Genomic DNA, 23,435 nt, shown 5'->3' on the forward strand with positions numbered 1-23,435 from the left:
TTGAGGGTGGGTGTGTATTTGAGACTAGACGTATGTGAGACCGAGGGTGTTGGTGTATGAGGGTGATGGTGTACGGATCTGAGGAATGTGTGTGGGTGTGTTGTGTGCGAGATTGGGGTGTGTGTGATAAGTGCGAGGGTGATGATGTTTGAACCTGAGAGGTATGACATGTGTGAACTAGGTGTGAGTGTGAGGGTGTATGAAGCTGAGGGAGTGTGTGTGAGAGACAGGGTATGCTGTGTGTGATACTGAGTGTGAATGTGAGAGTAATGTGTGTGAGCCTGGGTATGAGTGTGAGGGTGTATAAGGCTGAGGGAGTGTGTGTGTGAGAGACTGAAGGGTCTAGTATGTGTGTGTACAAGAGTAGACTGTAAGGACATATTGTGTGACTGAGGCTCTGTGTGATGAGTGTAAGGGTTTTGGTGCATGAGCCTAAGTGAGTATGTGTGAGTGACTGTGAGGGTGTGTATATGAGCCTGAGGGAGTGTGTGTGTGTGTGTGTGTGTGTGTGTGTGAGCCTGAGGGAGTGTGTGTGTGTGTGAGCCTGAGGGAGTGTGTGTGTGTGTGTGTGTGTGTGTGTGTGAGCCTGAGAGAATGTGTGTGTGTGTGTGTCTGGAAGTGTGTATGAGAGACTGAGGGAGTGTGTGTGAGCCTGAAGGAGTGTGTGACTGAGAGGGGGAGGGGGAGGGTGTATAAAGGTCACATCATAGATCAGAGATAGGAGTCATGGGGCAGCTGGGCCTGGTGGTAAAGACACTGGTTGAGGTGCCATGGCCCACGTTGGTGGGACTGCTTCCTGCTAATGCACTGGGAAGCAGCGGATGTACTCTGGCCACTGCCACCATGTGGGAGACATGGCTGGAGATCCAGGTCTGGGTGGCTGGTGTGGCTGTTGGAGAAGGAAACCAACAGGTGCGAGGTCTCTTACTGTGTGTCTCTTCCCATGTGAAGATGGGTCCCTCTGGTGGCCATGTTCAGCAGCTCCTGCATGTGTAACGTGGCTGGAAAATGGGTCATGCAGGGCGAGGGTGGCATCCTCTGGGCATCAGGTGACTGGTGTGGAGTCTAGGATTTTAGTGTTGATGCTTGCAGAAGAGGGGTGCCATCAGCCGGCTGCATCTTGTGCATCTTGTGTGTTGTTGAGCTTCTCAGACAGTCGTCTTCTATTTTTCATCAAATGTGGAACAGTTTCAGCTGCTGTCTTACCAGTCTTCCTTGCAGTGCTCAAGACATCACCCCAGAGTCTCTGGCCATCCATGGGCCTGGCCTTGGCACTCTACACAGTTCTGCCCACATCATGTCTGTGCCGTCCTGTGATAAGCATCCTCCTTCTATAGCCAGTGTTTTTTTTTTTTAAGGTTTATTTAATTTTTAGCGGAAAGGCAGATAAATTGACATAGAGAAGAAGAGACAGAAACATCAACATCTGTCTGCTGGTTCACTTGGGCAAGTGGCCACAACGGCCAGAACTGAACTGATCCAAAACCAGGAGCCAGGAGCCTCTTCCAGGTCTCCCACACAGGTGCAGGGTCCTGAGGCTTTGGGCCATCCTCAACTGCTTTCCCAGGCCACAAGCAGGCTAGGAAGTGACGCAGCCAGGACATGAACCAGCACCCAAATGGGATCCTGATGGTTGCAAGGCAAGGATTTAGCCACTGAGCCACCACACTAGGCCCCACAGCCAGTCTTGCTGTGTGCCTTGGAGCATGGGGCCACGTGTTCTGCAGTGTCTGCTCCCCCAGTGTTCTCCGAGAAAGCTGTCTCACCTTACCCGTTTGCAGCAGTTATGTATACAATGCTGATAGCAAGGGATTGGGGATTATGTGTGCAAATAGCTGTTGTTCCCTCTTCACTTGTAATGAAGAAAAGCTTTTAAGTTGAACATGGACCAGTTTCTGGTATCTTTGGCCACTGTGCTGTTGTGGAACTTGTTTGTCTGAGGCCATGGGGGGATACCCAGAGAGGATCAGGGAGCTCCCCCTCCCGCCTTGGCCAGCAAACTGGCCAATGGGAGTGTCTCTCCAAGAGCTGTGGGCCAGCCAGGCCTCTGGAGGTGAGGGTACAGCCCTGAAGCCTGAGGCCCGCCCTGAGGGTGCCTGTGTCAAGAGCACTGGCCCACTCCTGCCTGTGGTTGCTAAAGTGCTGCATGGTAACTTTTTTTTTCTTTTAAAGATTTATTTATTTTTATTGGAAAGGAAGATCAGATTTGTAGAGAGAAGAGCCAGCAGGATCTTCCATCCCCTGGTTCACTCCCCAAATGGCTGCAGTAGGCAAAGCTGAGCTAATTCAAAGCTGGGAGCCAGGAACCTCCTCTGGGTCTCCCATGCAGCTGCAGGATCCCAAGAACTTTCACCATCCTCTGCTGCTTTCCCAGGGCAAAAGCAGGGGGCTAGAAGGGAAGTGGAACTGCCAGGACACACCAGCACACATATGGGATCCCAGTGCATCAAGGGGAAGATTTAGCCAGCTGAGCCACCACACCAGGTCCTGCACTGTCAGTCTTATTCCTGTCAGACTCATGAGAACTTTTCGGTGTGTTACCCTACAGAAATTGTTATTTTGTTTGGGGTCTTTTGTGCATGTTGTAAGGATCAAGGTCATTGTGTGTAAATCCAGTTTCCCTGGCCCCTCCCTGGATGGGCCCTTTTCTGTGTTCCCACACATGTTGCCAGCCTGCCACCCGCCCCCCCCAAGAGGCCTTGAGCTAGTAAGCAATCCTGAACCAGCCATGGAGGAGTGGGGTAGGTGAGAGACATCTGCTGCCATGGGCCTGTTGGTAGCAGCCTTCCCTGGATGTTCTGGCCTGTTGGAGCCCTGTGGCTGAGAAAGCTGTGTCCAGTCAGAGTTTATGGGTTTTTTGCTGTAGCTGGCAGTGCTCCCACCCATCACAGGGCCATGCGGCTCCTCCTGTTATATGTCTCTGGGATTGGTCCCTAGTGTTGTGACCTTTCAGGGGAGGCTCCGGGATTAGTGTTGGATAGACAGTTTTGGGCAGAAACATTGTCACCTCATACTGTACTGCTCCATCTCCTGATACCCCGGCTCACTCCACACCATTCTGTCTGTCCTAGTCCACGATGGCTGAGTGCATTTCCTTCATTAGTGCGGTTCCCTATCCCTGAGAGGGTGCAGGCCCTCCCCTCCCCTGTTCTTCCCTCTCCCCATGCAAGGCTGTCCAGATCCAGACCCCAGTCTTGGCTTCAGGCCTGACAGATGCTGTTCCCTTCCCCAGCCAGGCAGTGACAGACTCCCTGAGGCCCAGGTGATGCCACACACAGTCCATCCTGACTGTGCACAGGAACACATTGGCCAGGTTGTGACACCTTTAATACATCACTTGACCAGTTGACACGATGCGCTAGCAGCAAACACAAGGAGCGATGTGCAGACACAAGCTGTTTCACTGAGGGCTGCAAGCGAGACCCGGGCACAAGTCCAACTGGTGGCACGACACCTCACACCCTGGGAGAGACCCTCAGTGCTACTGGAGGGTGTGTGCCTGACGCGGACAGGGCCTGCCACAAGGACCAAGTGACAGGCTCAGGGCTTTGCAGCGCTGACAGAACAGTGCAAAACTAGAGTGCATCTCTGCATGACCTGGCTTCCCTTTCTCAGAAAGAACCTGCTCCAGGCCGGCAGTGGTTGTCCCACTGGGAAAGGAGTGGGAGCACCCCCTGCATGGCAGAGCACCTGCCAGGGCTCCCCACAGTGTCGGGCTTCAGTAGTCGGTCGCTGTTGAAGTTGTCTGGAGGACACCTCAGCTCCGAGTTTCACAGTCTGCCTGTTCCCCTGCACTGTGTGGGCAGGCAACAGGCTGTCCATGTGGCACAGGCAGTGGAAGAAATGACCTCCCAGGACAGCAGGCTCTGGGGGCAGGGACAGCGGCAAATGCTTTAGGTATCAAGGGCCCTGACTTCTATGTCAGCCCTCTGCTCCAGTTGTGCATTTGAGGAACCTTAAACAGGTGCTGCAGAGGCCCTGGCCCAGGACGGGGGCCAGCAGGCATGCAGGGAGGTACCATACCACTTGCATTTGTTATGACTTAGGGATAGGGTCGTGGAGAGAGCAGAAGTACTCCAGTGTGTTTGAGGCCCTTGCTGTGGAGCAGGCATGGAGCCACCCTGCTGCGCATGAATCTACACCTGGCACAGAATCTACATGCTGTGAGCATAGAATCCACACACTCTGGTCACAGTATCCACAAACTCTGGCCACAGAATCCACACACTTCCATCATGGACTCCACACACTCTGACCATGGAATCCACATGCTCTGAGCACAGAATCCACGTGCCTCCTGCACTCCTGGAGAGCAGCATGGCCCCATCTCCCAGGCTGCAGTAGGGTTACTTGCTTATGCCTGTTGTGACCATGGTAGACATGCACACAGCACAAACGCCCCGCTGCATGATGGCAGCACTGAGGGACCTGCAGCAGGTGGTCAGAGCAGCCCTGGAAACCAATAGCTGCCTGCTCAGGTCTGTGCACTAAGAGACATGTGGGCATGTGTGGGGGTGGGCCACCAGGGGACTGACCACACATACTCTGCTCCCCTCAGAACCCTGGCACAGCTGCAGCCAGGAAAAGGCATTGTGGGGAAAGGGTGGGGTCTGGCCCAAGACGTGCACTCCAGCTGGACATGGTGAGCCTTCTGCTCAGGGCTGCTTCATCTGGGCCCGGGTCAGCTGCCTGGGGTGGGGCCTGCCTGTGGGCTGGGTTCTCTCGCCAAGACCCAGCATCCTCACGTGCCCCAGGGGTGGTTGGCTCCAGGAGGAACGCGGACAGGCAGAGAGGTGGGAATGAAAGAAAAGAAGTGACTTCAGGGTCCATTATGCCTGGGCCCTTCCCTGGGCCTAGGCTGTGGTTGGGTCACTAACACTGCATCGGCCAGGGAGGGGTCTTGAGGCATAGTCACCTGCTTGACCTGAGCTACCTGCAGGAGTCCGTGCAGAGGACTGCTCTGCTCAGGTGGTGGTGGCCAGGTGCCCACTCTCATAAGAGGACCAGGCAGTGTCACATGCAGTGGCAGTCTGCCCTGGACAGTCAGCAGTGGCCCAGCAGCTCATGGGAGGCATCCCTTGCACTGTCAGGGCACACATGAGGCTGTGGCTGTCTATATAAATGGACAGTTTCCACAGGAACCACCGTGGTGGGAAAACCTGCACTGCTGGCCCTGGGGTCCTGCCTGCTTCAGGTGTGGGGTGTCCTGCAGGATTCGGGGCGGGGTGAGTTCAGAGGAAAAGCCACCCAGGTGGGAACCGACCAAGACCCAGGGCAGGAGGAGCCAGGCCCAAGCAACTGGCTGCCCAGGACTCAGCCCTGGAGGGGCCTGGGGCAAGTCTTCCCACACAGACTGGCCTGCAGCTGTGCACATACATGTGCCTGCAGGCCCTACTGTCCATGGCTGCAGAACCTTTGCCTTAGGGGTCAGACACCACCCACGACCTTTTGTGCTGTTAGTGTGTTAGCTCCTGAAGGGTCAGGGTGGCCTTCATGCGGGTATATCCCTTACCCCACACCTGCCAGCTCACAATCACTGCCATTCTCTGCAGACAACGGACAGGGTGGCAGGGCCCGGGGACAACTTGGATGCACTGGACAAGGCAGGCAAGAGAGACAGGTGAGTCAGGGCACCAGCCCAGGGTATGAGGTGGGGTTTCTGGGGCTGCGCCCCACGGCACCCCAGCCTTAACCTCCGGGAAGCGTCTGAGTTCTGCCCAGACGAGCACAGGAATGTAACGAAGGTGACACGACGCGGCCAGCAATGGGACCCTGGGTGTGGGGCAGGGGGCGGCCGCTCTACTTGCCCCCCTGCACTTTCTGATCATAGGTGCCTGCATGCTTGTAGCCAGGCACATAGCCTGACTCGTCCACCAGGTCCACGCGGCCAGCCTTGCCCTTGCCCTTGCCCGATGGATCGAAGCGCTCCTTGTGGGAGCCAGTAAATTTGGTGGTATCGGTGAGTCGGGATACGGTGGGTGAGGAGACGGCTTTCTGCAGAGGAAAGGAGGGGACGAGGTGTGGGCAGGGGAGACACCGCTGTGCCCCCCCACCCAAAATCCACAGCCCACCTAGTCCTTACCGTGACCCCCGAGATGATGGGCGCACGGCCCTCCACCAGCCGGTGTACCTCACGTACAGCTTCCTCTGCACTCTTGTCCTTGAAGCGCTTGCGGGCCAACTCCTCAAGGGCCTCCTGGAACTGCTCAAAGGTGATGGTCCTGCAGCCTTTGCCCCTGCAGAGAAGGGCCATGAGGGCAAGCAAAGCAACCATGCAGCCTGGACTCACTCATGAAGGCCTCTGCCACTGTGCCCCATTGTTACCCTCCTGGGACTCTGAGAGCAGCCTATGGTAGGCAGAGCTGTGGGCTGGCAGCTTGCAGTGGGTGGGATTGTGGGCTGGGCAGCCTGCAGTGGGCAAGGCTAGGGGATGTGGACAAGGCAACCTGAAGTGAATGTGGCTGGGGCAGCCTGCACTGGGCAGGGCTGTGAGCTGGGCAGCCTGCAGTGGGCAAGGCTGTGTGTGGGGCAGCCTGAAGTGGGCATGGCTGGAACAGCCTGCTGCGGGCGGGGCAGCCTGCACTGGGTGGAGCTGAGAGCTGGGCAGCCTGCAGTGGGCGGGACAGCCTGAAGTAGGCATGGCTGGGGCAGCCTGTACTGGGTGGTGCTAGGGCTGGGCAACCCTTTGATGGCAACCAAAAACCAAGGCTTCCAGGAAGGAAGGGCTCATTCTCAAGACAAGAAGATGAAAGAGCAGGGCCAGATATGCCCTGGCACCCAGAGAACACAAATTACACATGCCTGTAGATGGTAGAGCGCTCTGACTGCTGCCAAAAAGGACTCAGCGGGACAGTCACCTCCTCCTTTCCACTGCTCACCTCACTGCCACCACCACCCTGTCCACTGTCCTACAGTCCTCCTACAGGACTCACCTGCACAGTCACCTCCACCCTGTCCATTGGTTCCTGCTGGGGGTCCTGCATGCACAGCAAGGTGCCAAGAGGAATGGGCACGGTCAGAGCACCTCGGGTACTTAGGAATGTGGACCTTGATCACCACGCTTGGTCATGCAATGGGGTTGTCCAGGGGCTCTCAAATTCTGTCCCATCTACTAGTCAAGTTCCTGCCCAGCCATCCCTTGGGTGCTTCAACTGGCAACACAGGCAACACCAGAGTGAATCATCCTGGGTAGGGCAGGGGCTGCTCAACTGTAGGTCACACCCATGAGGACTAGACAGCTGCCCTCCCTGCCCCCAGCCCTGCCAGGCCCTCACCTCCAAACAAGGTGGCTGATCCTAGCAGCAGATAATGTCACTCAGTTCCTGCCTCCCATTGGGCTATTGGGGTCCCCCAGATACCTCTGCAGACTGTCAAGGAGAACCCAGGGCATGAGAACCTAGATGCCCCATAGGGACCAGACCTGGAACCCCCACATTGTCCCCACAGGAGCTGGGGAAGGGCCTCTCCGGTTGCTTGGCTGAGGACATCATGGAGCTGCAGTGCAGGCTGGCCCCGTGGACCCCTCCACCCACCTTGGGTCCCACTCTGTCTCTGCTGCCCTGGGTGGCACTAGAGGGTCCAGGGATGGGACACTGGGTAGGTCAGGACCCAATGTGCCTCCCATGGAGATGGGGCCTGGGGCTGGGGTGACTCATTTGCCCTGGCAGCGGCCCTTAGCACATCAGCTCCAGCACATGGCTCCAAGCAGCCTACCCAGGTACTCCACACACCCCTTGCTGACAAAGCACATGCAGGCTCAGGATAAGCCAAGGCCCAAGGAGGCTCCACCCAGCCCCCTCCCCCTACAGGCCAGGGTGAGGTCACTGAACTTGTCCAGGATCTGGTGGTATAGGCGGGAAGCAGCAGGTACCCACAGGCAGACACACACACATGTGGTCTGAGTCCCCAGGCCCTGGCAGCCCTTCCCATGCATGTGGGCTCCCTGCAGCAGGGTCTCCGGTTTGACCTGGTGTGCAGCTGCCCGTGTGTTTGGGACTCGGCTCATGGTAACATCCAAACAAACAGCCGTGGCCATGGCGACCAGCCCCAACAAAGGCCGCAGATGCCCCAGCTGGCGCCCAGCCCATGCAGCCCCGGCAACGGCTGGAAAACAGACACGGCCGGCGGCCAGTGACTCCACAGTACCTGCGACCCTACTTCCTGCATGACCCACCCATCCCCCTCCCCCTCAGAATGCACACAGGCCTGGAGCCAGGCTGGATAAGGTCAGTGCCTGCAGGTAGACAGATCACAGCCCTTCCCAGCTAAGGTCACAACTGCTCCCTTGGGCCATGGCCACCCAGGTCCTGCAATGGAGACTGGGCCTCAGCTGGCACGTCCATGCCCCTGTAGCACTGTCCTCACAGTGGACCAGGAAAAACATGAGTCCCACGGGTTGGGAATAGGGAAAAGGTGTCCTATATGTGTGTGGGGGAAGGGACACATGTTCTGTGTGTGTGTGCAGGTATGTGTCCTGCATGCATGGATGCATATCCTATGTGTGTGGAAGGGACACAAGTCCTATATGTGGGGACATGGTAGCATCTGGACAGGCCTTGCATGAGCTGCCCCTGCCCCCTTCCTGCCCAGCCTGTGGCTGCCCTTGCATACAGGCAGTGCTGGGCACTGGGCTAGAGACTTCTGTCCACATTCCAGCTGACCACTTGCAATGTGGACCTGGACACCAAGACAGTGAGTGGCAACTAGGGCTGTCTGGTGGCCAGTCTCCTATCCCCAGTCAGCATTTGGGACCCACTTGGGATGGCTTGCCAGACACCACACAAGGGGCTGGACGAGGACCCACAAGTTCAAAGGTCACCCTGCACATCCCACAGCTCCCATCCTGGTGCCCAGTGGTACTTTGAAGACCTGGCCTTCTGCTGTGGTGACCAGAGAGTCCAGTGGCACCAGGCAGCCACAGCCATAAAACATAGAACGTGGGCCCGGCGTGGTGGTGCAGTGGTTAAGGTCCTCGCCTTGCACACCCGGGATCCCATATGGGCACCGGTTCTATCCCGGCAGCCCTGCTTCCCTTCCAGCTCCCTGCCTGTGGCCTGGGAAAGCAGTCGAGGACCACCCAAAGCTTTGGGACCCTGCGCCCACGTGGGAGACCCGGAAGTCTCCTGGCTTCGGATCGGCATAGCATCGGCCGTTGCGCTCACTTGGGGAGTGAATCATCAGACGGAAGATCTTCATCTCTATCTCCTCCTCTCTGTATATCTGACTTTGTAATAAAAAAAATAATAAAAATAAATCTTTTTAAAAAAACCATATAACGTGTGTGTGTACATGTCGCCCATGGACACAGCATACCTGCACAGCCACAGGTGTGTGTGTGTACCCATGGGCATGAACACAGCACACTTGCACATGTGTGTAGCCACAGGTGTCTGCATGTCCATGAATACAACACACCTGTACGTGTGTGGCCGTAGATGTGTGCATGTGTACCCGTGGGCAGGAACACAGCACACATGCATGTGTGTGTCCATGATCGCAGCACACAGCTACACACGTGTGTAACCATGGCTTGTGTATGTCCATGAACATTGCACACATGTGTGGCCACGGGTATGTGTGTCCATGAACATAGCACACTTATACATGTGTGTGAAACTACACCTGCACATGTGTATAGCCACCTATGTGTGCCAGGGGGCATGAACATGGTACACACCTGTGCTTAGGACAGAGAACCGGGCAAGAAGTGGGCAGGAATGGGTGCCCTCTGCCTGCCCTTGACACAGAGGCCCCTGCACCCACCTCCTCCCTACACAGAGCTGCCCTGAGGACCAACAACACTCACTTGATCTTGCTGAAGACGATGTCCACGTCAGTGACCGTTACATTCTTCCCGTCAATCACCTGGCAATCCCGGCACAGCTTGGACCAGTTCTTGCCATGCATCTCCTTCCCAGATGCCCTGGTATCTCCGTGTACTGCAAACCGCCGGAAGGCCTCCTCCAGGGCACTCAGTTCTGGGACTGCTGCGGCCACTCCCTCGGCACCACCCTCGGACTCCAGCGACAGCCTCTTGACTGCCCTGTCCTTATTGGGGTCCCCTGGGGATTTGGGGGGTGTCCTGTTGGCAGTCTTGGCAACCTTGGTCTTCCCATCAGCCATGATGCTAGGGAGGAAGAAGGGAGGAACCAGGATCACCGTGGGTCACAGCACAGAGGCCAGCTGACCACACTGCATCCCAGGGCCAGGCCCTCCTGGGAGCCACACAAGCCCCCTTCCCAGGAGCGAACAGGGCCATGCCCTCTGCTCCACCCCTCCCGCCCAGGGTATCCAGGCTGCCCCCAGCCTCATGCTGAGTCTCCCACTACAGAGGGGAACCCAGGGACGTGGGGTGGCTGGAAGCCCAGAGTAGCTCTACGCACTGGGAAGTAGCCATCCCCATGGAGCTGCTCCTGGCCAGGGCCTCAGGCTTGGGAGCTGGGTCCTGTCCAGGCACAAGGCGCATGGCCAGCACCACTTTCAGGCACAACCACAGTGTGGCCTCTCTGGAATGGGACCAGAAGCACAAGGGGTCGCCTCAAGAGCTCCCAGCAGAGTATGGCAGCAAATGTGTGGCTGTGTATACAGCTGGAGTGATTCACGGGGCAGGCAAGCAGTGTTGGAATGCGGGAGACCATCATACATGACTGTGTGGGCCCACCCTATGGCGCCTTGGACTAGCATCCAATCATGAGGACGACCCAAGGTGATGCTTGTCTGTAGGCCAGGGAGAGGGGCTTCCCATATGCTTCTGTGTCCCACAAGTGAGGGCGATGCAGAAGACCCTGTTGCAGCCCCAGTGAGCACAGCAGCTAACGGCCCAGATCCTGTACCCCCTGGGTGGTGCCTGGCCCTGCCCTAGCGCCACAAGTGTCCAGAGTGCTTGTTGGGCTCTATCTGTCTCAGAAGGAAGCTCTGTCCTCTGCCTGCAAACCACCCACGGCAGGTGGTGCTGTGGCGTGGGGACAGCAGGCTTCATATCCTTGGCCTATCAGTGACAGGGTGCAGAGAAGGCCAGTAGGCAGCCTTGTGGCAGACGAGGCCCAGTGTGTGTAGTGTGCACACATGCATGTGTGTGGACAGGAGAGTAGGTTTGGACAGATGCCAAGTGTCCAAACAGTTTCAAACGCCAAAGGTCCCCTTTCCCAACCCCTAGTTTTTGGGGGGCTGAATCTTAGCCTTGAGGAGTGGGAGAGACTGAGCCCCCAAGCAAGGAGGCAGGGCCACTTCCTCGGTGTGGGGTGTGTCATGAATGCCCAGGGGTGGGCTCTGTGCCCCACCCATGGCATGCCTTGCCCCATGCCCAGTTCAGAATGTGGCCACCGCCCAGGGCGAGGCCAGTCAACAGGAGGGGGTGGGGAAGCTGCTGAGGTAGGGACCTCTTAGTTACCTAAGCTGCATGTTGCAGGATAGGGGGAGAAGTTGAGCTTGCAGTGGAGTGGCGTGGGGGTGGGGAACAGGGAGGAGCTGGTGAGTGTCAAAACCAGAGTTGGGAGGGGGCACAGCCAGGGGGAGGAAGGCACAGCTGGCGAGGAGAAGCTGGTGAGTGGCACAGCCAGGGCTGGGAGGGGGCACAACTAGGACGGGGAGGGCTGGAGGGTGTACAGACGCCCCTGCATCAGTACTGGGAGTCTGGGCCAGCTGCTGTCAACAGCCAGTCTGGGTGCTCACTGCCCCCTGGCCTAAGCAGGATACCTCCCATGACCCTTTGTGGTGCCCACTCAGGCTGGGGTCCCCATTTTGTCCTGTAGGAATCCCTTCCCACAGTATAACCATCTTAAGCCTCTGCCTGCCCTGGAGCCCACATAGGAACCCTCTGGGACCCCACCCAGCAAGCTCCTCATCCCCTGCACAGATAACCAGCATACTAGCAAACGCTTATGTGCCAGAAGGAGGTGAGCACACCTGTCTGCCTCCTGCCCCGCTAGAGTTGGGGGCCTTGTTTGAGGTCAGTGGGGACCCAAGGTGGCCATGGCTGCAGGGCTTGACCCACCACTGCACCCCTGAAGACCCCAGCCAGGCCCCCAGGACTGGCAAGTGGACTAACTGGGCCCAGGGTTCCTTTCCCAAACTTCTGCCTCCTGAGGCAGAGCACCACCCTTGCTGGGTCTGGAGGGATGGGAACTAGGGGGACCCTGGACTTAGGGAGATATAGGGAGCTTGGGCAGGGAGAGACCAGGAGCTGGGGGTGCTGGGAGCCCAGTGCGGGGTGGCAGGTTGCAGCAGAAAGCAGTCTCCCAAGTTGCCAGTCCCTGTAGGTAGTGGGTCTTAGGCCCCCGACATGCAGGGTCCCCTGCAGAGGTCCAGCCTGGGTAGGTCTCCTTCTATGCTGGACCCTCCGGGGGTCATGATGTGGCTAAAGCGGTAGGTGCCCTGGCCAGGAGGCCCCACAGCTGCCCGGCAGAGGGCAGGGGAGTGGAGGGCCCGAGGACCACACAGGTAGCCATGGACACCGCTGACCCCAGGGTGCTGCTGCGGGGGCAGAAAGCCCAGGCGGGAACGGCCCCTGACCCACCTGAGAGCCGGGCACGCTGGAAGGATGAGGCTGAGGTGACACAGCCGCAGGTCGGCTACACCAAAGCCTTGGCTGGAGAGCGATGTCACCTCCACGCTGGCTGCCACCTCTTGCCTGGTCCTGGGTCCCCGAGACCCCCAGACCCTAGGAGGTTGGCCCTTCCACGTCAGGCTGAGGCGGGGCAGTGGCCCCTGGGAACAAAGGCCACCCACAGCCGGGAGCCCCCATCCACCAGCCATGCCCCCTCCTTTGCACTCGGGACGCCCCAGCCAGCACAAAGCAGGCATTTTCTGTGTCTGCAGAAGCCCCAGCCTCCGTGGGACGCAGTGCCGGCGCCCCAGGCACCTGCGCTGACATAATCGCAGAGGCCACGGCGCCAGGCCTCTTCCCCCACGTGGCCACCTCTGCGACCAAGGAGCTGGGGATGCCAGGACCTGCTAGGACTTGCGTCTGGGCCACTGCCAGTGACTTCAGGGTACCATCCCTCATCCTGAAATTGGAGAATGTGATCACTTTAAAGGTGGCCATGGGGCCTTAGACACACAGGTTTGGGGTCAGAAAGCAGCTGGTCTCCCAATGAGGCCCACTCCTTACAAGCTGGAGGAGGGGGGCAGAACTCTCCAGAAAACTCCCTACAGGTTCCCAGGATGACCAGGAACAGGAGGACTCACAGACCCCCTGTGGGGGACACTGCAACCTTGGGGTCCAGCTAAAAGGCGCAGCTGCCACAGGCACCCGTGGACAGACACCAATGCCACCAACACTCACAGGTACCAACGGACACCCACCAATACCCACAGGCACCCATCAACACCCACAGGTACCCATGGACACCCGCAGATCCCAATCTGTCTCTGAGACACCTGTTTGCCCTGCTGTACCCCTTGACCTACACAAGCCTGAGACAGTAAGGAGGTCCAGTTATCACCCAGACGCTGGGGTCTACAGGCATGGGGACCCCACATAGCTGCCTAGAACCCCCAAATCCCATGGAGCAGCAGGGCCTTGGGGTGGCCAATTCCTTTCTAGGGCTGTCATGGGTCACAGGGGGCAGTAGGGGCAATGGACTGGCTCCCAGGCAGGGTGACCTCAGCGAAGGGCCTGGGCAGAGGTGACAAAGGGACAGGCAGAGGAGAGACACACAGCCAGCCCAAGTTGGGTGGCAGAGGGGACACACAGTCCAGCTTAAGCCGGGTGCAGACTCACTCTAGGTCAAGGTGTATCCTCATGTCGAGGGAGGACAGCACAGGGGACAGTGCCCCTCATGGAGATAGTATGAGGACAGTGTGGAAGCCACGCCAGACAAAGTGGCTCCAGAGCCACTGGGCAATCAGCAAGTGCTCACAGGAGGGACAGAGCCACATAGGTGCCCACCCTGCCGGAGGCAGGGGATCTAAGAGGCCCTGGGGGCTCCCTGCCAGGGACAGGACAGCAGCTGAGGGAGTGAATGGCTGAACCCTGGGGCCATCCCCACCTGGCTCTGGGTGGGCCCCAGTCCTGCACCCTAGGGGCAGCTTCGCCAGCAGCAGGAAGCTCAGTGCAGAGGGGGCTGGCTCACCAAACAAGCCAGCTCCAAGGGACAGCACCTATGATGGCCGGAGGTGACAGTGTCACATGCATGTCAAGGCTGATGCACGTGAAGGTGCCAGGGCCTGCGGGCAGTGCAACTGCTGCTGCGTCTTCTGAGACCTCCCCCTTCCCTGGACCCCGCCCAGCTCCTGCAGCGGCACGGACCCTCAAGCACGCAGGCCCAGCCTCTCCTGGGCTCCAGTCAGCCCTGACTGCAGTGGGCAGTGGGAGTGAGGGGGAGCGACTCGCCCTCTCTCTGTCCCTCCCTGTGCCTGCCCAGCCAGGCCACCTGCACAAGCACCCCAGGAGCAGCAGGGCGTGGGAGGGGGTGCAGGGTCCAGAGTCTAGGTGGGGCCAGGCGAGGCTGAGGTCAGCGTTAGGGGTCAGGTGAAGGGTCCAGCCAGTGAACACGGGTTTGTGTGCAGGGTTGATGGAGGGAGGTTCCGCGTCTGTGCGGTCCCCAGGAGGGCCACCTGGCAGTGTCCCTTGCCCATCTAGGCCCCTGAACACGGACGATGGGGTCAGGTTGCAGGCACCACCGCTTATCTCACCCCGTGAAAATCTGAGACTCCCGCAGGGTTGCCCAGGGACTCACCGGGGGGTGGGGTTGCGAGGAGCTAAGCCTCAGGCTCACCGAATGGGTCAGGGGGCGCCCAGGGGCCAGAGGACTGGGCTCACAGCAGGCCACATGGGCCTCAAGTCCAGAAACAGAGCTGGTCTAGACCGCGAGGTTGGGGCCTCCAAAGAGGTCGCTGAGCCGGGGTGCAGCGCCAGGCTGCCCCAGAGGACGCCGAGTCTCGGGGATGGGTGTGGGCCGACCGCCCCTTACTCCCCAGGGGTGTGCTGGGTGTGCGTGGGTCTTCCTGCGCCACGGCCGCACCTGCCCGGGCGAGCGTGGCGGTCGGGCTGGTGGACGCGGTCCTGCGGGCTTCAGCCCAGGTCGGCGCGGGAGACAGCGCCGCAGCCCCGCCCGAGCCGGCGCCGCCTCCCAAAGGAAGCTTTCAATCGTCGGCCTCCGGGGCAGGCGCCGCGCGCAGGCCTCGGCGGGGGCAGCGACAGCAACGAGCTGCCCACGCACACGAGCGGCCTCGCACGGCGGCGAAGACACCTGCGTGCGGGCTCCGCAGAGACACCACCAGCCGGACCACAGCGAGCGACGGCCCCGGGCCGCACCTGCTCGCCCTGGGGTGCGCAGGGCTTCGCGCCGCACCCGCACCAGGCGGCCGCGCACCCGCACGCCTCGGGGCGCCGGGACAGGCGCTCGCGCCGCCCCCACCCCCGCTCCCCCGGCCCCGCCACCTCCCGGGCCCCTCCCCACCGCCCCCCCAAGACTTTCCCGGTTCCAGAGACCAGCAGGACCGGCGGCGCGAGAGCCCAAGCAGGCCTCGGGCGGCTATCCCGGTCCCTCCGTCGGACGCCTAAAACCGTTCCCGGACACGCCGGGTTCGCGTCACCTGCGAGGACCAGGTGACCCGGGGCCCAGGAGCATCGAGCGCTGAACCTGCGGGGGTCTGTGTCTCCAGCCCAGGAGAACGGTGCAGAGCGCACGCGCACTCGCGGGAGACCAGAGACACTGGGAGCCCACTGGCAGGCAGCTGACCCCGGCACTGGGGCGGCGTCCACGCACCTCGCTCACCTGCGTGCACCTGCGCGCTCCGGCGGGCGTTCCTGAAGATTCGGCTCCTCTTGGCCTGCCGCGGCCTGCACCTCCCGGAGCTCGGCACCTTCGCGCCCCCGCGCCCCCGCGCGCGGCCTGGGCAGCGCGCAGCCCGCAGCCGGGCGGCTCAGCTCGGGACGCGGTGACGGCAGCGGCGGCGCCTCCGCGACCCGCACGCGCGCGACCGCGCCCCCGCCCAGGCCCCGCCCCTCGCGCCCGCCCCCCGCATCTCTCCGGCCGGCTCCGCACCCCCGCCCCGCCCCGGGCCCGCCCACGAGCGCGCGGGCGCGGGGAGGCGCCGCCTCTGCCTTATAAGGCCGGCTCCAGAGGGCGGCGTGGGAACCGGGGCAGGAAGACTGCGCGCGTGCCTGGGGGGGCTCCCGGGTGCGGGTGCTGCGGATGGTGAAGGGCGTCCCGCAGGACAGTGTGGAGATCAGAGGAAGCTCCCGCGGCCGCGGCCTCCTGGATCGGGCAGGGCCACGCGGGACAACCCCCCCACTGAAGGTCCAGCGCCAGGGAACAGCAGTGGCAGACGTTCCAAAGCTCCCGCTTTCCGGCCCAGTTCCTCGTATCCCGCAGGCTCCAGCAGCCGGTCTAGCCCATGGCGCTCGCGTGGCTACAGGGGTCTCTGCTCCCCAGCCCTCAGCCTGAGGGGCCCCAGAAATTCAGGGCGGGGTGGGGGTTTGCAGAAGTGCACTGGGCAAGACCCGCAGTGGGGGGTGCTTGCTTTGGGTCCCTGGCAGCCCTGCTCTGTGGCTGTGGATGGGCACCCGCCACCAAGCAGGACACAGCTGGAAGCTGACTGGCTCCAGAACTTTTGCCCAAGGGGGCTGGTTGGCACTCTCCCCAACCCCGGGCTACCTCCCACCTGCTTTGGGCCCCAGCAGTCACTCCTTCTCTGCTCCCAGCTGCTCAGTGGATGTGAGCCAGGGAGGCTCTGCCATGTGCAGTGCTGGCCTTCACCCCCACAACTTTAGGACAGGAGTGTGTGGTCTGGGCACCATGTGGAGGCAGGGTCCGGGCCACAGGTGGCTCTGGGGGTGTCTGTGGGCCACATTCAGTGTCTCTCAGACTGTTGACCCACAGCAGGAAAAGGGGGCTTTAAGCAGCAGCTGCAGTGAGAACTGCGGGTAACCCTCCAAGATGGAAGCCAAGATCGCTCAGCCCTTGTCTGCACCCTGTGCCCTCTGGAGTACCCTGGTGTCTGCAGCCACACCCTGTGCACAGAAGAGACCCCAAACCCCACCAGTAGACAGCAACCACAGGGGCCAGGGCATGCACAGGGTGGACCAGCCACCCACTAGGCACATGGCTTGGAGCACCAGCCTTGCCAAGCAGGTGCTGTCAGGGGGCAGACGGGCCTGAGCTCAGGGAGGACAGGGTCCCCTGGGCCTGCAGAGCCTAGTTCTGGTTCCACTGCAGGCAACAGGAGTGTCACAGAGGCAAGGTGTGGGCATCTGGGGCCCGAGCTCCCTCAGGGGTTCTCAGCCAGGGTGAGGGGGTGTCTGAAGGATCCTTGGGGTTTGTAGCCTGGCCACCAGCTGGCAGCAGCATGGTGTCCTGGGCAAGCAGCCTGGGCAGCCAAGGTTGCAGCAAGGCATACACCAGGTGCAGGCTGCTGGGAATGTAAATGTACCCGTGTGCTCTGTCAACACGATCATGTGTCTGTGTGCCAACTTGGTACATTCCTGTCACTGTGGTTAGCTGTGCGCACTATGACTGCTGACTGATCTCACTGTGCATCCTTCAGCCTTGTGCCTGCCCCTCCTAGCTGTCCTTGGGGCAGTTAGGTCAGTGAGGTCAGCCTGGGGCAGCTAGGGCAGTTAGGACAGTTAACTACGTTTGGTTTTTTTTGCCAGTTAGGCTTGTAATCCCCGCCTTTTGATTAGCTGTTATTCTGTTTCCTCTCCCTGCCCCCGATTGGTTAAATCCAGGTTTGACTTCAGAGATGGACCAATCAAAGTGAGCCATTATGTGCCTGGCCACCAGGAAGCTGCTCCCCAGGAGGCTCTCACTGCTGTGTGGATACTCTGAGGCAAGAACCAAGACTGCCCTCATCCTCCCTCAACACCGCTAAGCATGAGCTGAAGCGCTCAACAGTGCCTCTGGGGTAGAGGGTGACAGGTGCAGGGCCTGGTGCAGGGGACCTGAGCTGGGCTATGGGGTGGGCACCAGGAGCTGAGCTGGGCAGTGGAGGGGGGAGGGGTGGCAGGGGTTGAGCCAGCCGGGCAGTGGGATGGGCAGGGCCAGGATGGGAGTTGAGCCAGGCTTACTTGGATTGTATAGTAAAGACCTGGGCCTGGTGCAGTGGCTTGGTGGCTAAAGTCTTGGGATCCTGCTTGGGATCCTTGAGCGCTCCAGGATCCCATGTGGGCTCCGGTTCTAATCCCAGCAGCCCCGCTTCCCATCCAGCTCCCTGCTTGTGGCCTGGGAAAGCAGTCGAGGAAGGCCCAAAGCCTTGGGACCCTGCACCCACGTGGGAGAGAAAGTTCCTGGCTTCTGGATCAGCATAGCTCCGGCGATTGCAGTCAACTTGGGGAGTGAATCATCGGACGGAAGATCTTCCTCTCTGTCTGTCCTCCTATCTGACTTTGCAATAAAATAAATCTTAAAAAAAAAAAAAACATGGCTTATGCCTGTAACTGTCACAAAATTCCAAATGGGAAACTTCGAGAATTCATGTTTTGTGATTTCTGTTCATGCCAGTTCTCACTCATACTTGTTCGCTTTTGTGGTGCTCTTTTGTGAGCCTATTCTAGCAATGTAGGCTGTGTGGTCAGGGTTGATTTCTGCCAGTACTCGAGGAAGCCCTTCCCCATGGGTGCACCACTGTTCCCTGTGGCCCCAGAGAGTTCCTCTGTCTGGTCCAGACACAAGAGTCACATTTGATTCCACAGCTGATGAAGATTCCCTGGTGGCCACCGCACCTCCACCTTCTGGACCCCGCTCTCTAGTCCCAGGATGTGCCCACGTGGCATCTGGAACTCTTCCAGCTGCAGCATTTAGACCCCCAGTTTCTGAACATGCCCCAACTTGGGGAGGCCTCTTGGTTTAGGAGTTCAAGGCGCAGGTCAAAGTGTTTGCCTTATCTTGAAGTTGTGCACAGCTGAGCAAGGTGCCCTATGGATTTTGCCATCTCCTACCATGAGGCTTGGGAGATGACTTTGGACACCCATGGGTGCTGTGCTATGGGGTGGAGCAGCTCACAGGAACACTTTGCCATGAGGAGTGTGGGGTGGAGCCAGCATGGTCGGCAGGGACTGCAGCAGCCAGGACTTGAGGCGGTGGCAAGCAGGAGCAGCCCCAGCCTTGCATGCAGAGGTGGCAAGAGCTGGGCCCCCAGTGCAGTGATCAGGGGCCTGGACCTCCTGGGCCAAGATAGAGGCCAGCAGGACAGAGCCTTAGATCAGGGCTGGCCTGACTAGGGAGGTCACCACTGGAACTCACAATGTCTTAGGGGCTGGAAAAGGGTCCAGTTCATCCAGTACTAGGCTCTCAGCTGTCACCCTGTGGTGGCCATGGCCCCAGGTGTTCCTTGGTGGGCGTATCCCCTAGTTGTCCTGTGATGGTCTGTTTTCGTACAGGTTGGCTGTTCCTGGCATACACGTGACAGGCCCAGCATTGGTGGTACCTCCCTGGCCAGCATGGCTCAGCTCCTGCAGGACCTTCTTCCCTGCCTAGAGGACAGGGCTGCCAGCAGTGGAGGACAGTGGACAAATGTGCTGCTCACACAGCCAAGCCAGTCCAGTGGTCAGACCATGGAGAGGTGCTGGGGGGCCAAGGCCTCAGGCACGACCCATAAGGTGGTGGGGGTTCTGAACTGCAGGGCACTGGTCCAGATGCTCTGCCCCTGCAAAGGAAGGGAAGCCCCAGGCTCAGCTCCAGCTGCAGTGGCCAAGGTGAGGGATCTTTGTCACTGCACCCCCACCCTCTGGCCAGCCTGGTGTTGCTGCTCCTGATGGATTCTGCTCCCAGCTGGGCCTGGGGCATCCTTCCACATAAAGCTGTACCCCATGCTTACCCCAAGCAAACTCAGATGGGATCACCTGTCAGCTTTCCCCATTCTTGTGGAACAGGTAGAGGAGTACAAACGGCACTTGTCAAAAATAATGAGCAAATGACTGGAGGCCACGAAGTGCAGGGTTGCCCCACCTACAACCACAGCCTCTCACCAGCTCCACGTCTGCTGCTGTGACAAGCCTGGCATGCACTTGCTGCTCTCTCCACGCGGGTCGTGGTCCCATCCTGAGCTGAGGGAGCCCAGCACACATCCAGGCAGTGGTCACAGGGGCACCAGCCTGCAGGGGGCAGCACCTGTGTGCTCAGCTAGCCAGCACTCACAGTCGGGGGGCTGCTCCCCCAGTGAGGGTGCCTGGGAGAACACCAGTCTGCTTTCCCGAAAGGGTTTTAACAGAGCTGGGTGTGCTGCCTGCTCACTAGCATTTTGTGTGGTTTTTAACCCAGTTTAGCCTGCGTACGTGCTCCTCTATGAGCGGTACTTTAGGAACCAATCTTCCAGGATTCTCTGATATGCCGAAGACATGCAGTTAGTGTCCAGTGTTCCCCACCACACATTCTGTGATTTTACATTGAAGTCACATTTCAGCCCAAGTGGGTTGAGCTTTGTGACTGGCACAGTGGCTCTGTCCCTCCTCTCCATCACCTCCTTCTCCACCACACTCCAGCAAAAACTAAGCATCTCAGGGCCGGGACTGTGTCTTAGTGGGCTAACCTGCCTGTACCACTGGGATCCCATGTAAGCACCGGTTCATGTCTTGGCCACCCCACTTCCCTTCCAGCTCCCTGCATACAGTCTGGGAAAGCAGCAGAGATGGCCCAAAGCCCTGGGGACTCCGCACCCACTGGAAGAAGATCCTGGCTCCTGACTTTGGATCAGTTCAGCTTCAGCTGTTGTGGCCACTTGGGGAGTGAACCAGTGGGTGGAAGATCTGTGTGTGTATATATATGTGTGTATACATATACATGTGTGTATATATATATAGTGTGTATACACACATACATACATATGTGTAATAAGTAAAGTAAGTCCTTTAAAAAATATTGGTGCCTCAGTGTTGGTGGATGGCAGCTCCTCCTGGCTTTTTCTTCTCAGCAGGGCCGGGGTGATTCAGGCGCAGCCTGCACTGACCTCTCTCCAGTGGCCTCTGGAATTCTGTGGTTGTCTCAGGCACACAAGTGTGGGAGACTTGCAGGTGCTTTGGCTGCTTTGAGGCAGCCCCAGTTGTGTAGGAAAACACCTTCATTGTAACTACTACATTCTGAACACCGTGTGTCTCTTAATTTAGGTCTAAAACATCTAAGTTTTGTAATCGTTACTTTAACACATCTTTTGTGAGGTTTGTTCCACTTTCCAGCACTTCTCACCATGTAGACACATCTATTCCAGTCTCATGTACCTGATAATGATCAAGTCTACAGGCCTGGCAGTGTCTTCAGCTGCAGACCCGCAGGATTTCCTCCCTGTGTTTCCTCTGTCTGCACCTCTGCTTGACGGGTAGGTAGATGGGACTGTGAATGCTGTCATTACACACTCGTGTGCACAATGCAAGCACATGCACAGACACAGGTACAAGCATGCACAAAGGCAGGGCATGGGCAGTGTGGGCAACATGGGCAGTGTGGGCAAAGAGTAGGCAAGGTGTGGGCAGTGTGGGCAGAGCATGGGCAGGGTGAACAGGTAGGTATGGGCAGGGTATGGACAGGGTGTGGGCAGTATGGGCAGTGTGGGCAGAGCGTGGGCAGAGTGAACAGGTAGGTATAGGCAGGGTATGGACAGGGTGTGGGCAGAGCGTGGGCAGGGTGAACAGGAAGGTATGGGCAGGATATGGACAGGGTGTGGGCAGTGTTGTCACAGCAACGGGCAGTCGGGTGGTGTTTCTGTAAGGATGAAGGAGAATTCCTGAAACAGCTTTTGACACAGAGTTTCTCCCACACACCACCTGAGTCCATCATCCCCTCAGTCTCTGCCCTTGGCTGCTGTGGCTCCTGAGACATCTCCTGAGACACAGGGCCTCCCCAAAGCCAGCCCCTGTGCACCCTGTCCCTGCCAGGGGCTGTGCAGTCATAAGCAGTTCTTTCTGAAAATGCTGCACCTCTGATAGCTCCCTGGTACTATGGGACTCCACAGAAGTTGTGTCTGGGATGGAGCACACTGGGCAGATGGGATGCCCACCAACAGTAAGTGACAGCCCACTGAGGATGTGCCTTAAGGGCCCTTTCCCGGTTCCACAGGCACAAAGGGCTCTGCAACCTGGGAAGGGCACAGGTGTCCCACCCAGCTAGGCGGAAGTGCAGTTGGCTTGGTGTTCCGGGAGTCAGGAGGCAGCTGATGTTGGATCATGGGGAGAGGCTTGTAAGGAAGGCTCAGACAGGTAACCCATGCCACAGGCCACAGGCCACAGACCACAGACCACATATAAGGACACACACTACGTCCTGGGGCCTTACACTCACTCAAGGCAGTGAAGTCAGCAGGTTGCAGTGGCTTGGCTTCCAGGACCTGGTAGCATGTCAGTGCCCAGGTGGGCCTTGCCAAGGATCTTGTACCTGTGTGGGCATCACATGCACAGTGTACCTCTTTCTGTCCCTCCTCTGTGTGCTTAGCTGGCGTTCTCCTGCCGGGTGCCACATCATGAAATCATAGGTGTTCATCTTTGTCTCTAGGATGAAAAGCAGAACTGGTCACCATGCCTGCTGCAACCTCCCCAGCGTAGGTCAACAACCTTGGCAGCAGGCGAGGGGGCCTGCCCCAGGCCCCGTGGCCCAAGGTGAGGCCCCACTGAGACGGTCCTCCCAGCAGTGGACAGCAGTGCATAGCGGGGGATGCTTCCCATGAGCCCAGGGCAGCATGGGGCACCAGGGAGTCCTCATGTGGGCACAGCAGCTGATGCTTGTACCCCTTGTCGGCCGTACCTCCAACAGGGGACAGGTTCCCCGTGTCAGGCACCATGCAGAGAGCACATGGTGGTACAGTTTCTGAAATGTTCTATGCCCAATGGCAGCCCTTAGGAGCTGAGGGGCTGGGAGGCCTCCCTCCCCAGAGGGAATCCGGGGGCTTGTTCAGCTCCCATTTCCATTCCCCACAAGTGCCTGAGGGTGAAGGAGCAAGTGAGCTAGCACTTGGTTCTGTCCCACGCTCTGCAGCCTGGTTTGTCTGAATGCTGTCTGAACATGACCAGCACGAGCCAAGCAGCTCTGGGCAGCCCTGCATGGCTGGCAAGCACTCCCCAAGGGTCTACGGACACTGTCAGGACACAGCACGAAGGACGTACTCTCGGGGTCACACACGCTCAATGGCCAAATGCCATGCCTTCTCTATCCCAGTCAGGGCCAGATGCCCAATTGGACCATAAGTGAGGCACCAGTTCTCCCCCTTGCTCGGCATATTCCTCCTCCAGGGCCTGGGAGCAAGGCTTCCCCAACCTCTAACCTCACCCCACCTCTGACCACTGGGCCTCCCCTGCCTCCCACCCTAAAGCCTCCCTATCCTCCTGTTCTGGGGTCTCTACCATCTGCCTCCACAGCCCCTCTGCTGGGGTGAATCCTGCCCCCATGACACCTTTCCCTCAACTGAGCCTGCCCTTGCACTGTGACCTGTGTTGCTAACATGACCTCTATCTTCGTGTCCCAAGGCAAGGCGAGGGCTGCTGATCACAAGCCCATTTGGGGCAGGCT

General features: G+C 59.1%; 1 protein-coding gene and 1 long non-coding RNA gene across 2 annotated transcripts; one reads left to right on the top strand and one right to left on the bottom strand.

Moving 5' to 3' along the window:
- Positions 1-3,949: 3,949 nt before the first annotated feature.
- LOC121154410 lies at positions 3,950-10,556 on the top strand. Its single transcript, XR_005883510.1, has 3 exons — positions 3,950-4,290; positions 8,689-8,691; positions 10,545-10,556. It is a non-coding gene; the product is annotated as an uncharacterized LOC121154410 (long non-coding RNA).
- Positions 5,744-15,798, bottom strand: LOC121154409 (tubulin polymerization promoting protein). Its single transcript, XM_040977361.1, has 4 exons — positions 15,720-15,798; positions 9,806-10,126; positions 6,083-6,236; positions 5,744-5,994 (listed from the first exon to the last, which is right to left on the bottom strand). The coding sequence occupies exons 2-4, from the start codon at positions 10,120-10,122 to the stop codon at positions 5,800-5,802; spliced, it is 666 nt and encodes a 221-aa protein (XP_040833295.1). The 5' UTR covers positions 10,123-10,126; positions 15,720-15,798; the 3' UTR covers positions 5,744-5,799.
- Between the last annotated feature and the right edge of the window lie 7,637 nt (positions 15,799-23,435).

The sequence above is a fragment of the Ochotona curzoniae genome, unplaced genomic scaffold (assembly GCF_017591425.1).
Source record: "Ochotona curzoniae isolate NIBS_2020 unplaced genomic scaffold, NIBS_Ocur_1.0 contig_2754, whole genome shotgun sequence".
In the NCBI taxonomy this organism is placed as follows: Eukaryota; Metazoa; Chordata; class Mammalia; order Lagomorpha; family Ochotonidae; genus Ochotona; species Ochotona curzoniae.

Bases quoted from the DNA above. Each gene is read 5' to 3' on its own strand.
- LOC121154409 (XM_040977361.1), bottom strand. From the start codon at position 10,122: ATGGCTGATGGGAAGACCAAGGTTGCCAAGACTGCCAACAGGACACCC. The intron at 6,237-9,805 runs GTGAGTGTTGTT...CCTTCTCTGCAG, and splicing joins ATCGTCTTCAGCAAGATCAA to GGGCAAAGGCTGCAGGACCA. The intron at 5,995-6,082 runs GTAAGGACTAGG...TTTCCTCTGCAG, and splicing joins CCATCATCTCGGGGGTCACG to AAAGCCGTCTCCTCACCCAC.